This window comes from Patiria miniata, unplaced genomic scaffold (genome assembly GCF_015706575.1).
Source record: "Patiria miniata isolate m_02_andy unplaced genomic scaffold, ASM1570657v1 HiC_scaffold_11, whole genome shotgun sequence".
NCBI classification, from domain to species: Eukaryota; Metazoa; Echinodermata; class Asteroidea; order Valvatida; family Asterinidae; genus Patiria; species Patiria miniata.
In genome coordinates, this window is record NW_024037049.1 from 3,907,406 (window position 1) to 3,924,927 (window position 17,522).

The window sequence follows — 17,522 nt, forward strand, 5'->3', positions numbered from 1 at the left end:
ATTCCAGGTCAATTTTTGCTGAATGCAACAACATACAAAAGTTTTCAAACTTAGAAACCTGCCCCAAGTAGCAGATCCAACAGGTCCAATAAGCCAGTTCGGTATTTCAACTGCACATGCGCACAATGATACGGGTCATGGGTCATTCGGGATAATTGAATGCTCATCGAAGGCGCTGCGCGCGGACGGAGGAGACGGGCACACTACACTCCCGTGTTAATAAGCCATTTGCGAGTTAAATTTGAATAAAATCTGGAACGCTGACTTAATACAATGCTTTGCACGTTTTAACCTAGCATTCTCCCGACCAAAGAGACTGTTACTATATCACGTGATTCGGGGCAAGCCTTATGCTAGCAACCCCCAGCTCCGGCATGGTCTGGTGTCTTTGTGCCATTCTCACCCATTGTGAACGATGTATTGATGCTGAACGTCTCTTACATAACTATGCAAGAGCTTGCCCCGAATCTTGTGATTAGCAACAGTGTCTTTAGTCTGGAGAATTCAAAGTTAAAATGTGCCAAGCATTCTGAGCAAGTCATTGTACCAGACGTTTTTCAAATGTAAATCCCAAAGGGTATAGGTTACTCGCAAATGGCTTATTACAAGCAGACTGGGCGTCCACGTAACATCGTGTATCTTCACGTCAGTGATTTTATCCCCAATGACCTTTGACATGGACTACTTCATCGAGATACCGAACTGGCTTATTCCCAAGGCCAAACTTCCTCAAAGTCTGCTAGCCACCACAGGATCTAACATAAGCATCGGCCAATGGGAATAGCTCTCATTGTCTCAACACAGACTTTTACACCTAGCACCTTGTTGTATCTACTGTACCAGGGTTATGTTAAAGACAGAGTCCATCATTTATAATTTGTGCATTTTGTTCGTTTGAAGCAACAAAAGTGTTCAAAATCTAATGAAGGATACTGAACAACTAGCCTGATGAAGTTTCAGCTCAGCTTCAGCTGTATATTTCTGAGAAAAACAGCATTTTAGGATCTCAATTTCAAATCAAAAGTTGCTGAATCATGTTTTGAATTGGGCCTGAATTCAGCGTCCGAGACACGTTCTCACTGAGCCGGTTGCAGCTATACGCGATGTCGCGCACTGATCCGACGAATTATAGCAAACCGCATGTGCGTGTGCATTGTGCCAATGCTTGCGCGCGCTTCGCCGAATCACAAAACGAACTACTACTTTAAATTTTCCTACGGTGCATCTTAAGACGCACTGTGGGAAAGGCCTTCTTTCGTTGATTACTTCAAAATGACAGCTTGCCAGAAAGAATAATTTTACAGGGAGTTTAGTCCCCTTACTATCTTTCAACCAAGTATGTTTTTCAACAATAATTACGCCAGTTACTTTTCAGATGGCTGCAAATGATGGACTCTCGCTATAAACCATCCTTTTTGTTCCTCCCACGTACAAACGTCCTTGCACTAAGTTCATGTACATTGCAGAAGTTAGACACCTCCTAAGATCACCTCATGAGAGGATATCTGGATGCTTGCAGACTAATTCGGCAATCCCCTTCAAGACTGTGTTACCAATATCTCCCTGTCTCGTTTGTTTCCCAGGTGGATGCTATTGATTACTATGGCAACCGGGAGGATGACTTAACGAGACAGGTCATGGAAGAGAAGGGTCACGCTCTTAAGAGCAACCTGGGCATGGCGTTTGTGACTGTACAGAATGAGATCATGGCTGGCAGGTATGTAGCCCAGTTGCTGAACCAATGTACCGGTACATGTACCACTCGTAGCCTACACAGGCTTGTATTTTATTTTTGTTGTCCAATGCACAGAACTGTATAAAAATTTCCTTTGTCGTAGTCTATCTTTGGTCACTTGTGACATTACTGTACATGCATTGCGATTGCCTCGCGATTTGAATTTCGATGGACTTGACCACAGCTCGCCCTGTCGAAAAGCTTGAACACTCTCTTGTTTTCTTAGTCATCTAGATATTAGTTCTGGAAATGTCAAGGAGAAAATGTTCCCTTACAGGGTTCCTTATGTCTGACAGAAGATCTGCATTTCCCTCGTGAATCTTGTGTTTGGGGTGATCTCTGGGAGAGACATTCAAATGCATAGCCAACGATGCCTGACGCTTATACAAAGATACTGTGTCTTTGTGCACATTCAGAATAAAATAAGCCGGGTGCACTTAAGCGTGCAAACCAGTGTATGCATGTGGTGTGTCCCATCCTCTGGGCTCTTGAAAGTTACAAAAAGTGTCCTTTCTTGCCACTCGTTGAAAAAGCAGATGTTGCTGACTGATGTGCAATCAGTCTATGGGCGAATTTTCCCCTCAACTTTCCAGGATTATTATTAATGGAATAAATGTGTGCTTTCAAGGTTTTAAACACTCTGTTTAAGACCGGTTAGATTCCGGATGCTGATGCTTACCATCGCCTTCGGCTCGGTTAATAATTAGCATCCAGACTACAACCGGTCTTAAACAGAGTGTTTAATAACGACAAAGCACGTATTTATTCCCATTCATAGATACTTTTTCGATAAAAAAAAGTCAAAACATTTTTGTCCAACAGTCAGAACAAGTCCAAATTATATATTTCCAACGATTTCGATAAACAAAATACCCTCTAGCTAACAATGGTAAGGCCTCTGGTAAATAATTTCTTATATGGAGAATGACTTGTAGGAATTTCGACCGGCAGGAATTGGTAAACTGTCTTAGGTATTTGTGAATGTTTCATAATGTTACATGGATTTCATATTGACTAATAGTGTGGACTCTGTAACCCATGACATTGTGTGGCCTTTCCTGCACAGCTAATGGACGACACATTACACTCATACATGCACACTTATGACACAAAATTACATGATTTACCTTCAAACGATTGTTAACGGACCTGTATGACATTTGCATGATGAGAAGGATGCAAAGGGCGATTCGTGGAATTCAGATGTTTACTGCATGATATGTGGCGCACAACGCAGATGTGCCAGTGTAGTGTGACTTTAGGACTTTGAAATACTGACTCACTGGTAGTATTGCACATGTCTACATGAGGAGTGTGAATGTTTAACCAATTAAAATGGTGCTGGCACCGGATTTCATAATACTCAATATTTCGCGTGACACTGGAAAAGTGTTTAAGACCAGCCAGCCATGTCTTTATCAACCGTATAAAACCGGCCAAGTGACGAACTCTGGACCAATAGGAATGAGTAAACTGTCTTAGGTATTTATGAATGTTTCATAATGCCACATAGATTTCATATTGACTAATAGTGTGGACTCTGTAACCGATGACACTGTGTGGCCTTCTCACCACAGTTAACATGGTTAATGGACGACACATTACACTCACTCGCGCACAATTATGTCATCAAAATTACGTGATTTAAATGTACCTTCAAACGATTGTGAACAGACCTATATGACGTTCCTATGAGAAGAATGCACAGTGCGGTTCGTGGAATTCAGGTGTTTCATAACTGTGACATGCATTTTTATACCGCTGAGAGTTTAGTTATGCATGGAGACCATGAGCAGTGTGACCTTTGTTTCTATTACCGGGTTTTCATAGACCAAGTGACATGTGTTTTTTCATACCGTCTCTTATAACTACTACAAATATTTAGGAAATTTGATGAATCTTTTCAGGATTGTGAATGACTACGCGACCCTGAAGACCGGTCCTCCCACGGTGTCTAGTGTCAGTAAACAGCTTCACTCCACCGTGTGGAATGTCCACTTTGCCCCCAAGCCTGATGACATTGTCTGGTATGTAAAAACTTAGTCTGAGCATTACATGTACCTCCACAAAAAAAATCAATCCTATGAAAGAGACTGATCCGTTCAGCCCTGCCATAATGTTCTGACCCATCACTCACTCACTGCTGCACCTAGCCATCAAAGGGTTGTAGTGACCTCCAATTTTATCCGGTCAAGCGCAAAAGCCCAGCAGTGCACGGATCCTCTACACAAGGCTCAACGACTCATCTGAGCTTGTGTACAAAATGTGCGGAACGGTTCGTCAAGGGGCGTGATATGCCACTTCCGCACATAAAACAACGCATAGAACATATAGAACAATGCGCGCACCATGATCGCCGACAGCTGCCGTCTGAGTGAAATTTGACCACTGAAAGACTGCAGTCGCGCATCGAGTCTCGCGCACCTGCACACACGACGCGCAAAAGCCATATCACGCCTCTAACCTGAAATTTGAGAATGTTGTTTATTCATGTGTTGAGGATCTGTGCTTGGTGTTATCTGCACGGCATCTGCTGTCTGCCTGAGCCATGTAAGCCGAGGGCAACCCGGGGCCTTTTTCTAGGAAGCGGGCCGTTGCCCGTGATGAAACTGAACGGCAGCAGTGATTAATGTCCGACATGCCTGCAAAATAGACTGACATGCTTGCATGCATGTGCACAGCCGGAAAGTGCAGCGTGGCTTCAGTGGCACACATGTTGCTGCTCATATGCGCAGTGGGCAGGGCCTGCTGGTTGATGCTTGCCAGCGTAGCCTCTCTTTCAACTGTGCAGAGGCTCCATAGTAGCTTCTGCACAGAATCTGTTTCACGGCACTGTTCGGTCCTCTTCTATGACCTCCTTTTCATCATGCATGATTTGCATTTCAATGGTTCACATTCCAATCCTTCGACAGGGAGAATTTGTCTGTTGGACCACTGCTGTGGTGGGGAAGCGTCATCTTTATCAACCTTGGTGAGAAGCCTTCCGAAATTTCCTCACAAGTCATCACAAGTCCATCATTAGTCGGTCTCGAGGCATCAAGTCCCAAGTCATATCACAATATATTTTGATCATCTCTAACAAAGGCAGTCGTTTGTTATTGCTTACCTCTCATTTTTTATTTTGTAACTGGACTTGTGAAGTTGCTCGTGATTTACTTGTGACTGGACTTGTGATGGACTCAACTTCACAACACTGAGCCTTCCTTTTTTGTTATCATCAGTTTATGATTTTATTTCCCGGTCGGAAGTTCTTAAAGTTGCACCCTCACGATACTGAGTATTCATTAGCATGGGTGGCTTGTGCGTAAAGCGCTCGCCTCTCACCAAGGTGACCACGGTTCGAATCCTGGCCGCGGATCACATGTGAGTAGAGTTGTGCGTTGGTTCTCTCCTGTGCCACGAGGGTTTTTCTCCGGGCCCTTCGGTTTTCCTCCCTCCGGAAAAATCAAACACTTCCGATCTCAGGCTGTGCTGCGTGGTCATTTATGGGTCGATGTGGCCGGCAGCTATAGGTGCCTTTACGTGCCAGCGGCCCGACCACGTTGTAGCCGCGTCCTTCGCAATTCAGCATCCCAGCTGCGAGTAAGGATGATTAGCCCCCCAAATTATTATTATTATTATTATTGTTGGAGATCGGGCTGCCCTGCTGTAATTTTACACTGCCCCACTGAAGTTCGCCACCTCACATTTTAGTTTACTGTGTAGGTTTTTTTGTTTTTTAGGAGCCTCTCTTATTCAGCCCAAATCCACCACAGGCACAAACCTAATGGCACATTCTTTGTACTCAAAACTCTCTACTCCAAATTCTCCGAAGCCCTTGATTGGTTTTGAATGATCCGGGAGGGTTGGGGTTTCGTAATAATCATTGAAATGGAAGTTTGTTCAACTGCTGACATTTGTTTCTTCTCCAGCCTTATTTATTCTACTGTTCTTCCTGACGACACCCTCTGTCATCATGACCAGCCCTGTCGGAAGCAAAAACATTGAGGACGCAGTCAAAGATGTTAAGGTAAGACAAAAACCTGCTAGGAAAACAAATGACCGTATGGAATAGTCCCTTGTTTCTGCAACAAATGTCATTGTGGGAACGGATTCATGAGCACTGTATTCAATCATGTCCTGCATTAATGGCCGGTCCATACTTCACGGGAATGCAAAAGCAAAGCGGACTTTACGTCATGAAACTCTTGCTGCGAATTCGGCGATTGGAAACATGTTGAACTCGACTCGATTTCTCTACAACTTGCCAAGATGCTGAGTATATACCGGCCTTTAATACAGGTACCTGTCCCGCAATATGGCACCTGTTGTAGCTCGCAACACAGGGATTTTTTTTTCATACTGTCTAGGGAAGTGGTTTCAGGACACGTTTTGGTTTTGATAAATTCAAGGATCAGTGTGATTTAACAAATTAAAAGGCTTGCAGGCACTGTGTTAATCTGCATTTATACCTAGTTGCGAGGTATGAATTCTAACGGGTCATATTCCAAAAACAACAAAATCAAAAAGACATCATAGAAGCTGTGAGGGTGTTACATATCTTCACATATGACATCCAGTTGCGCACCTAAAGGGAGGGAGGCTGGCCCCTAACCCCCCCCCCCAAAAAAAGTGGTTGGAGCCGATCAACATTACACAACACCATTACATGTATGTAAGAATACATCTATCATGAACTGTTCCTCAAGTGTCAGATGAGGTCAATCCAGCCTTAAAGCTGTAGTCCATCATTTGCAGCTAACTGAAAAGTAACTGACGTAATTATTGTTGAAAAACATACTTGGTTGAAAGATAGTAAGGGGACTAAACTCCCTGTGAAATTATTCTTTCTGGCAAGCTGTCATTTTGAAGTAATCAACGAAAGTAGGCCTTTCCAACGGTGCTTCTTAAGAAGCACTGTAGGAAATTTAAATTAGTAGTTCGTTTTGTTATTCGGCGAAGCATGCGCAAGCATTGGCACGACGCACACGCACACGCGGTTGCTATAATTCGTCGGATCAGTGCGTGCCATCGCATAACTGCAATCGGCTCGGGGAGAACGTGTCTCGGACACTGAATTCAGGCCCAATTCAAAACATGATTCAGCAACTTTTGATTTGAAATTGAGATCCTAGAATGATGTTTTTCTCGGAATATACAGCTGAAGCTGAGCTGAAACTTTATCAGGTTAGTTGTTCAGCACCCTTCTATAGATTTTAAGCACTTTTGTTGCTTAAAACGAACAAAATGCACAAATTACAAATGATGGACTATATCTTTAACCCCCTCCCCCGGCTTTTCCAAATATGCCATGGCTAGCAAAAAAATGTTGTGGGAGCCCTAAAACCAAGACAAATCCTAGTCAGGTCTCCAGTCATTTTTTGCATTATCCTGATGATGTAATAATCAAAGACTGATTTCTTTGGTCTTTTGCCTTTGTTTTCCCAGTCTCCTTTCATCTCTCAATTCCTGCCCACCATTCTTCTCTGGACCTTTGCGGCCATGCTGCCCATCTTAGTCATCTACTCCAGCTACTACTGTGAGTTCCACTGGACCCGCACCAAGCTGAACCACACCATCATGCGCAAGACATTCCTGTTCCTGATACTGATGGTGCTTGTGCTGCCCTCGCTTGGCCTGGCTAGGTAAAAGTTTGACTTTACCTGCACCGACTGTTTGTTGATGACATGTGCCAAATACATCCCTTTTTTTTATTGTCTCTTTTTATGATCCTGCACCATATCTCCCTTTACCTGTCCTTCAGGCTCCTCTTTAGTCTAATTTACATTAAGATCTAGTCTTTGTTTAGTTCTATAATACCTCAATCATCCGTGACTGACTGACGAGTTACTGTGCTAATTCCTTGGTATACCTTGACAAAGTGCCTTGTGCTATTGAGAGCTATTATGTCATCAAAATAATAGTTAATACGTGACGTCTTTTCCTTTCTCCATGCATGCTCCATGGTGGTATAAGGGTCGGAGGGTCACATTGGTTGACGCCACCCGTCGTGTTAGGGGTTCACATCCCCTGTGAACAAGGAATCGATCACTATCTCTGCCTCTCTTTCCGATGATTCCACTCCAAACAAATAACATTTTCAAATAAATAACCCAAACCGTGCCTACTTCTAGTATACTCGACCTCCAAAAAGTGAATTCCATGCCAAGCTAGTCGGTACTAAAAAACCAACAACTGTGACTATACGGTGATACTGCAGTACCAGATGCCACTTTTTGTCAATGGTATTATTTTTGTCATTGGCAGTTCATTGTTCCCATCCTTTGAGCGGGTTAAAGCCCATAATTGGCAAGTTTCAAATTTAATTATTCGGTCAAACACAGTTTCGAATATCGACTACTCAATTATTCCAAACTGAAACAGCCCTACTTAATGGCACAACCAAAAAGACTTCACACGGCCCAAAAGACCATTCAAACGCTGTAAAAGTATTAAATGCAAAGCAACCAATGGAGGTCAGTGTGCACATGCATATGGGTGTGCCCGTTGCGCATATTGTTCCCATGCACTACAGAGTTTGGTTCAAACACCTCATAAATGGGTCGATAGAAAAGGTGCAATTGAATTTTTAACTTATTTTATATTGAAATGGAAAAAAAATTATTGGATTTTTCTGCTCTAAAAATCAAGCAGAATGTGCGGTTGAGATTTCTACAAAATAATGTCTACTTCAACTTGTGTGGTAAAACTACCCTCCTTTGGTGCCCCATGGCCCGTTTCCCATCTCTTTGGGGAATAGAACGTTCTATGGATCACCTTGGGAGATTAGTTTTACTACACCACTTGAAGCAGTCATTATTTGTTAATACTGACATATCTTTCCTTCCTGTTCTTTTCATTTTCCTTTAATAAGGTTGTGGAATGCTCGAAGACATTTCTGTCATTCTTCGGGTATATGTAGCCTAAGGTGTGATGAAATAAAAACGACTATTGTTTCTGTCATAAAATGAGTACAAAAGGTACTTTTGAGAGCTGTTTTTCAAGTCCTGTCATGCCTGTTTCGACCCGAATGTGCAATTTGTGTAAAAGTCGTCGTTGCGGGCAGCAAACAAAACACAGTAAATCGTGACGTAATAAACAGGACTCCCGATGTAGAGTAGCATAAACGAGTCCTGTTTATTACGTCACGATTTACTGTGTTTTGTTTGCTGCCCGCAACGACGACTTTTACACAAATTGCACGTTCGGGTCGAAACAGGACCTGAAAAATAGCTCTCAAAAGTAGGCCCTACCTTTTGTACTCATTTCATGACAGAAACAATAGTCGTTTTTATTTCATCACACCCTAGGCTACATATACCCAAAAAATGACGGAAATGTTTTCGAGCATTCCACAACCTCTTTAAGGTATGTTTTATTGCACAATTTCAACAAATGTTTTATTTTGAACCTTTGAATCATAATTTCAGAAAACTCATATCCTTCAAAAAGTTCAAGGTTACCCTACAAACATGTCTCTAAACTTGTATGTAAATGCGTGTACATTAGATACAAGTTTGTTCATATCAAGTTATAACATGCGTAACATCGCGGAATCGGTGTTTTGTTGGTTGATTAACATCATGTACTAATTTATTCTTTGGTATTGGTGTCGTGGTCTGTGTGTTGACTTTCTTAACCACCCAGTGCGCAAGCATTGTTCGAGTATTGGATCCGTGCAAGCACCAAGGATGTGTCCATTCGCTGGGGGTAAGTTAAAAGAGAAACTTATAAAATCCCTTCAAAGTGTAACTGTCTGCGTTTCTTTTTTGTTTCCCTGTCATTGAACCGAACATTCAGTGCCCAGGCCTTGATTCAATATTGGCTGAACTCTGCTGAAGAGATCCAGATGAGATGGGGGTAAGTTGGGGGGTAGTGAGTGACCTTTCTTCGAGGTTAACCTTTGACCTATGTCATCATCCCATTCCTGCCAGCTGACATCATCATCAAGACTCGTGCTTTTAACAATACTTCTCTCTCTCGCATCCTTTACTAGCACATTGACATCCATTGCATCATGGAGTTTGCAAAAAGATGAATTCTTTTGTGTGAAGCCATGGATAGAGCTGTGATAGTGGTCTCTAGAATTTGGACACAACATGGCTCCCTTATGCAGTGTGGAATGCGGAGTTAATCTGTGTGGTTGCAGCCATTCGGTGTCAAAATTTGATGTGCCCACTGTTGCTAGCCTCTGTATCACTGGCTTTTGCTTTGGTGGTAATTGGAGCTCCCTTGAATTTTTGTTGAGAATGTGGCAGTGTAGAAATCAATGTTATATCAGTTGCCTTATTTTAGAAGGAAATTTAAACGATACACTAATAAAAGATAATTGTTGGATTTTGTTGTCAGTTTTAAAAGCAAATACTGCAGAAACTGAAATTTTGGAAATAACTCTTAAGGCCAGGGAAGGGACTTCAAAAAGCAAGCTTTTTAACTGCCACTGTTCAACTAAGATCAGAAGAGGGCGCTTCAGTACCATCAAAAGCCACATAATCTCTAATCTCTTTACTATGTTTCCATGACTACTAACCTTTGACCTTTCAGGTATGTCCTCTTGGGGGAGCTTTCCTTATTGGTTGTGGAAATTTAAACTCACTGACTTTAGGCCCTAAAAGGTTCTTTGGGGAATGTCTGTTTTGATTTCTGTATGTTTTTTTTCCGACAACTTTACTTCCACTGCCTTTTGGGTGTCTTTATATGCGAGATGGGTAATTTACCTGTAGTGCTCTGATCCATTGTAAAATAAAAAGGTAGAAATGTCATCGCTGTCAGACTGAGCGAGAATTAAAGAATTCTGTCTATATTTTTACTCTGAGAGAATGAAATTTTCTAAAAAAAAAAAAATGGACACCTTTCAGTAGCGCAATTTTTGCCTGATTTTCGTAAGAGTACAGTATCTCTTCATTTTCTGATCCTCACTTCATTGTGTGGGATATTTCATGCACGTTTTTTGGCATTGCCTGTTTCTAACTAGTTCTGGAACAAACCGGTTCTGACTGGGTTTGGCTGGTGCTTATCTGGTTCTGTGTGGTCTACCCAGTTGTAAAGATTTAGGCAGTAGTTGCATCATCTGGAATCGCTAGTTGGAATTAGATTTGACAGTTTATAGTAAAATAAAAGCTGTCAAACAGTTGGTTTGTGTCTTGCAAAATGGACGGGGAAAATGCTGTGTGGTACAAAAAGATGTAAGGATCACACAGTATTTGAAAAGTGTCTAAAGGGTGATCCGATACACCGTGCCCTCTGGAGACGTGCACACAATAGGGAACAAAAGATTGTATACGTCTCGTAGGGCAATTTCTATAGATGAATACGTCACCACAAGATTTTCACGAAATACATATATGGAATTTACTCAAAAACTAGGAATTTCCAAGGTGGGTTGATCGGTCGCAAATGGAAGAGTTTTAGAAAAGGGATATTAAGTCCGAATTTCAACCAAGGAAATTAATTGTGGTTAAAATAAGAGCATTTTGAAACTCCACTTTCAAACTCGAAAACTTTACTACACGAGAACAAAGAAATGTCTCCACAAGAATACAAATTTCAGTGATGTGACCATATGTGTGTGCACACAAAGTGTTTCACCTACGTCCATAGTGAAGATACTGCAGTACATTATTTTCCATTAATCAGTTCTATCTTGGGTCAAGTTACACTAACTCCTGGTTCTGACTGGCATGCCAGAGTGGCACAGAGCTACATTGTACCTAGAATTTGAATAAAGTTTGATATTTTTAAACAGAAAGGAAACTATGGCTTCATTTGCAATACCTGTATACTTAAAGAGTGAGTGTTGTCGTACTTCAGAACAACTCAAGCTTCCAGATCCAAGATGTCACTATATTCATGAGCCAAACATATTTCAAAATTGATGTTGAAGGGAATATACAACATTTGATTTTGCTGTAATTTTCAGAATTGAATAGATTTGCGGGGGTTAGTACTTTATAGCACATACTGTTACACTGACCAGTTTGAAGTTTTGGGTTTGTAGATGCAGGAAAAACCCCAAAAAAACCAATCATGTTCTTGTCATCTGGTTCCCTGACCCCACTTAAGATGAAACAGAGCAATTTATAGAGCAATTATATAGGAGCAATTTTCTTCTCTTAAATATAAAAAAACTACTTCGCCCCCCTTTTTGGTTAATTTGATTGAAACTGCACTTCTTTAGACATTTAAAATGTTCCATGCTTTTCTGGACAACTGAGGGCGCTGTTGCTGTGATGTCATTTCAGCAAGACACTGTTCAGTTTATGAGGTTTTTTAATCAAATTGTGAACCCAAAATTTGCTCATTGACAGTGTTTGTGAGAAAAGTTTGCTCATTGGCTTACTGCCATGCACTGACACGACAATGAACCAAAAAAAAGAAAATCTACAACAACAAAATATCAAATAATCTAGCAACTTTGGGTGCAAAAATTGCTGTAACATGAGGTTCTTGCCTGAAATGACGTCATACTTTTGCTCATGAATTTGAAAATTTGCATTAGCATACAAACCCCAAAAAGCACCAAATGCCCTTGAAAATTGCAAAATGAAAATTTAAAATAGGGTTAAATGGGACACAAAGGTGCATTTTCAATGATTGCATTAAACAAAATTACATTACATGGGCCCTTTAAAACATAGTAATGTGGGGGAAAAAATGACGTTTTGAGAAAGTTATACATGGAAATCTATGCATGAAATTCACCTGTATGGATCATCTACCGTTGGCATGGTTGGTGGTTATTCTTTTAGGTTTATGGAGCTAGCGAAGTGCCAGTTTGAACCAGGAATAAATTCATGCCATTAATGCTAAATTTAGACTAATTGCTAACAACTGGAATTGGATTCTGTTTGAGTCTGACTATAACAAGATTTTTGGGGCATTGTTAATCAGCTCCTGATTTATATTGTGTATGTTGTGATGCTTTTGTTGTAACGTTTCTAATATGATCATTCAAAAAGGGTACTAAACTGTTCACAACATACTAGCTGAAGAATGATTTAAGATTTTTTAGACTAGGTATTCACATGGAAATGGGGCAAAAACCATTACATTTTTTTTTGTCCTTTCAATTTTACTTGCCCGTATCATTTTTGTGGGTCTACAAATACTGCTGTTGTTTATTACAGACCTACCAGAATAGTCCCTAGTTGCTTCAGAATGCTCTGCTATACATGTAAGACAGGCATTGTGCACTTTTGTACTCAAATACGGTGGGCATAATGCCTATCACATGATATGTTATAGCAACAAGAAACTATTTTGATATGGTCTATTTAAGTACTTTTTAGCAACTTTATTTGACCTCATCAGATTGCTTACATTCATGACATTTGCACATCACTCAACATTTGCACTTGTTTGTTTGCAAGATTATCTGTATGTCTTCTGCTTCCTCGATACAGTTTTTTCATGTTTGTGAATAAGCAACACCTCCTTGATGTGGGGAGGAAATGTGATTATCTCCTTACATACATGTGCATCGTGTATCAGATATCCTGATGGTTAGATACCCCCTTACACTTAAATAAATCAATAAGCACTTTTATAACACCTCATCCACAGATTCTGTGTCTTGATTGGCCAAGAGTGAGTCACATGATACTTTCTATTTTTGCTATCTTTCTGTGCACGGCCAAAAGAACTATACCCGTAGCAACCAAAGTACTATACCATTAGCAACCAAAGTACTATCTCCACGGCGCGGTATTTGTGTGCAAATGCATGCTGGTGTGCAAGTTGTGCGTAGCGCATTTTGTTCCAAAGAGAGTGCGCCGCAGAGTTGGGTTCAAACATTTCATGAAGGGGTAGTTTGGAAGAGAGAAATACATTTTCCACCAATTTTGTATTGAAATTAAACTTTATTTCAACTGTGTTCAGATTTAAATAATTTAAAATATTGAAACCAAGCAGAATCTGTGGGTGAAGTGTTATAAAACAAATATTGAATGCTTTATCTCGTGGTGAAGTAAAACTAGCCTCCCTCGGTGATCCATGGACCATTCTATTTTCCCTCGGCTCCGCCTCGGGAAAATAGAATGGTCCGTGGATCAACTCGGGAGGCTAGTTTTACTACACCACTGGAAGCATTCAATATTTGTATACTATTACATTGTATCACTTGAATTACATGTACATAGTATTGCACTGTATTTATTCCCTGTTGAACCCATAAAACAACTCAGTGCAGAGGTGGTTTGTGCTGCAGGAAGTAACAGGCCGGGCAGTTTAAGGCTGTATAGGAACTAATGAGTTAATACTAACATTTCATCATCTTGTCATCAGGCTAGCTCCACCACGCTCACCAGTAACTCAGCACCCAGGCTATGCAACTCAATATTGATACAGCGTTTCCAAAACATGTCTTAATTTCTCCCTTGGAGTAATTATCTATTCAGATAACTCAAACCAACAATTCCTCAAAATACATTGTGTTGTCTAGTAACAGAAGATTAAGACTTAATTTAACTTAAAGCTACAGTCCTTCATTTGCAGCTGTCCAAAAAGTAAACGACGTAATTGTTGTTGAAAAACATATTTGGTTGAAAGATAGTAAGGGGACTAAACTCCCTTTGAAATTATTCTTTCTGGCATGCTGTCATTTTGAAGAAATCAACAAAAGAAGGCCTTTCCAACGATGCGTCGAAAGACGCATCGTTGGAAATTTCCGTTAGTAGTTCGTTTTTCTATTCGGCGAAGCGTGCGCAAGCATTGACACGACGCACACGTCCGCGCAGTTGCTATAATTCGTCGGATCAGTGCGCAACATCTTCTGCAGCTGCAATCGGCTCAGTGAGAACGTGTCTCGGACGCAAAATTTAGGCCCAATTCAGTTATGATTCAGCAACTTTTGATTTGAAATCGAGATCCTAGAATGTTGTTTTTCTCAAAATATACAGCTGAAGCTGAGCTGAAACTTCATCAGGTTAGTTGTTCAGCACCCTTCTTTAGATTTTGAGCTCTTTTTTCGCTTCAAACGAACAAAATGCACAAACTACAAATGATGGACTGTACCTTTAAGTCAATTATAGCACAGTTGTTTTTACCAATTGCATGAACCGGTACTGCTTAAAGCCACGTAGGACATTTGCAATTTTCCAGAAAAGTACCTACCGATTTAATGAAAGAAACTTGCTCAAAGTTAAGATAGGACTGGTATCAAACACCCTGCGAAATTATTCCGCCTTCAACTAACACTGAAGGTGGTTTCAAATTTAGTGGGGTGCCTTCTAGCACACTTTTTTATGTGTAGTATCCACTGAGCTGAAACTTCAGCAAGTTAGTTGTTACACAGTACACCCTACTTAAGATTTTGAACAATTTTGTTGCTTCAAAAAAAGAAAAATACACAATATGCAAATGCTCCAGTGTACCTTTAAACATGCTCAGTTGGATATTTTCTTGGGGTGCATTCGAGATGGGGACTTCAAACTATTAAGATACTTTAAAGCTCTTCAAGCAGGAATTTGATGCAGATTTCTATGCGCATGTAGCTCTCTGATGTCTGTGTTAATGCTCCTACATGAGAATCAGGTCGGCATGCAAAATGGTCAATTTCCCGACCATTTTTCACACCTACAGTCATCTTGACACTGACATTGGTGTGTGCCATTAGAAAGCTGATTTTGTAACTTTGTGGTTATCACAGAAGAAGGTCACATTTGTCTTAAAGAACTCCCACTCTTTTTTCCCCAGATTGTTTGGAATTGGCACACAATAGTCGATAAAAAAATTCAGTGACAAATTTATTAAATGATTGGACACTGCTGTATTAGTTTGAGTCCCACCAGAGGAAACTTATAAACTTTTTCTTGTAAGCCCTCATCAACACGGAGTGCTGTATACAGCATTTATGAAATTATGTCGCAAAAACTTGTTACAAGTTTGTAAAAAAAAAAAAAAAATGAAATATGCATCCTGCTATTACTAATTAGTTGCATCTTCCTGCCGGAGAACGGAGCCTTCTTTGTCAACTACGTCATCACCTCGGCGTTCATCGGTACAGCATTGGAGCTGATACGATTCCCGGAGCTCTTCCTGTACGGGATCACCATGCTGTGGACCAGGTCGAAGGCCGAGAAGATCACCAAGAGAAGTGTAAGGAGAGATCTTATTTATCATTTGGGATAAGTTGCAGACAAATCGTCACCGGTTTCACGAAGAGACGGGCATGTCAAAATTGACAATTTTTTCAATTTCAAGTTTTTTCACTATTTTGCTTTAAAACATGGTACTTAAGCATTCTGACATGTTTCTGTAAGCAAAACATTGTTAATTCCTGAATAACATTAATGACGCCAGGGGCAGGCATCTCGATAATTGCATTTTGCGATTTCACAAAGAGACGCGAACATGCCTGCCCCTTGAACAAGTACAAAACCTATTGCACAGAAAGGCGTAAAAGTAGGTCAACGAAGATTTTCAATTTCATGAAGGGACGGGCATCTTTGTTACATTCTCAGCTGCACGCGCAATCGAACACTGGCGCCCTTCCCTATAGAAAAGCATGTTGAACAAGAAGGGCGTAAATGTGGAAATGTGAGATTTTCGTTTTCACGTAAGGACAGGCATCTTTACTAATTAATTTTGGCTTTTTAACCACTATTTTAATTAAAATTACCGGGTTCAAATTAAAGTTTACCCATCAAAGAATTACGTCAAGGTTTCCTTATTGCATAAAGTTGTTGCAAAGTGTAGTAGTTTTTGCAGTTTTAAGAACGGAGAAACTTCTCTTGCAATTATCTCGAAAGAGGTTTTTCTTCAAAATCCACATACCCGTCCCTTCGTGAAACCGGTGACGAAATTGTATCCAAAGTAAGCCCATTGTTTTGTGTATTAGCTGCAGATTCTGAACAACTTTTTCCTGGTATTCCCGCTTTGAAGTTATCAGCATTGTTTAAAACTGACAACTTTACTGTGGAAAAAAATTATTGGGGAAGTTGTTCAGAATTCTACAGCTAACCTTCCTGCTATCTGAACAGTCACAAGCAGTCAAAAAACGTCAGTCCTTCTCCCCCTGCCATGCCTTTAACACAGTCCATATCACATTAATACATCAGGAAAATGAAGGAACCAACTCCTGGTCATAAGCAGTCTCCAGGAAAAACAGTGGCATAGCCTGTGGGGGGATAAGGGGGTATAACCCCCCCCCCCCTAAATAAAATATTTTGTAAAGAGTACCCTTTTGTACACAAGTTCCCTGTTTTTTTCACCAGCTGTTACCTCCCTCCCCCTACATTTTGTAAGAGTAGCCTTTTTATTTATACACAAGTGCCCCTTTTTTTTTGGCCAGCGAGCTTTTACGAGTGCCCTTTTAGAAATTTCGCACAAACGTCGGCAATTGTACCGCCCTAAAAAGCACCACCTAGTGTCCAATAGTGGCCATAATCGTCTGGTTTGAACAGCACCCATAGAAAAATGGAACCATTCCCCCCTAATTCCCCCCATTCCCCCCCCCCCCAACCAAATTTGATTTTACTGTGGCCAAGTGACCTGAAAATACCGTCTACCTTTCAGCACGGATGGGCGAGTGCCCTTTTTCACGTCTAGCCCCCCCCCCCCCAATAAAAATGACCTTAATACGCCACGGAATTAACTTCTGGCCAGTTGATAGCAGTATGCAGTAGCCCTATTCACGCTCTTAGACTCGCAACCAAAGTAATGGCTGTGTGTTGTTATACATGTATGTACCACACTAAAATCTTTGTGATTACATGACACTACATTAAAGCTTACTTGAGGGAATTCAAAATTTAGTGAGGTTTTCAATCACTGTTTAATGGAGCTACATGTAGATAATACAGTGGAACAC

At 40.8% G+C, this 17,522-nt stretch overlaps 1 protein-coding gene across 5 annotated transcripts in view; it reads left to right on the forward strand.

Moving 5' to 3' along the window:
* The window catches only part of LOC119742426 (calcium permeable stress-gated cation channel 1-like), an 87,757-nt gene that overhangs the window by 45,022 nt on the left and 25,213 nt on the right, over positions 1–17,522 (forward strand). For 4 of the 5 annotated variants that reach the window (XM_038218346.1, XM_038218370.1, XM_038218362.1 and 1 more), the window contains 7 exons: positions 1,584–1,717; positions 3,643–3,762; positions 4,648–4,706; positions 5,647–5,744; positions 7,163–7,359; positions 9,362–9,424; positions 15,646–15,808. In XM_038218346.1, coding sequence (XP_038074274.1) covers positions 1,584–1,717; positions 3,643–3,762; positions 4,648–4,706; positions 5,647–5,744; positions 7,163–7,359; positions 9,362–9,424; positions 15,646–15,808 — 834 coding nt within the window. Of the gene's footprint in view, positions 1–1,583; positions 1,718–3,642; positions 3,763–4,647; positions 4,707–5,646; positions 5,745–7,162; positions 7,360–9,361; positions 9,425–9,514; positions 9,575–15,645; positions 15,809–17,522 lie in introns of all 5 variants that reach the window. The other variant, XM_038218353.1, reaches the window with a different exon arrangement.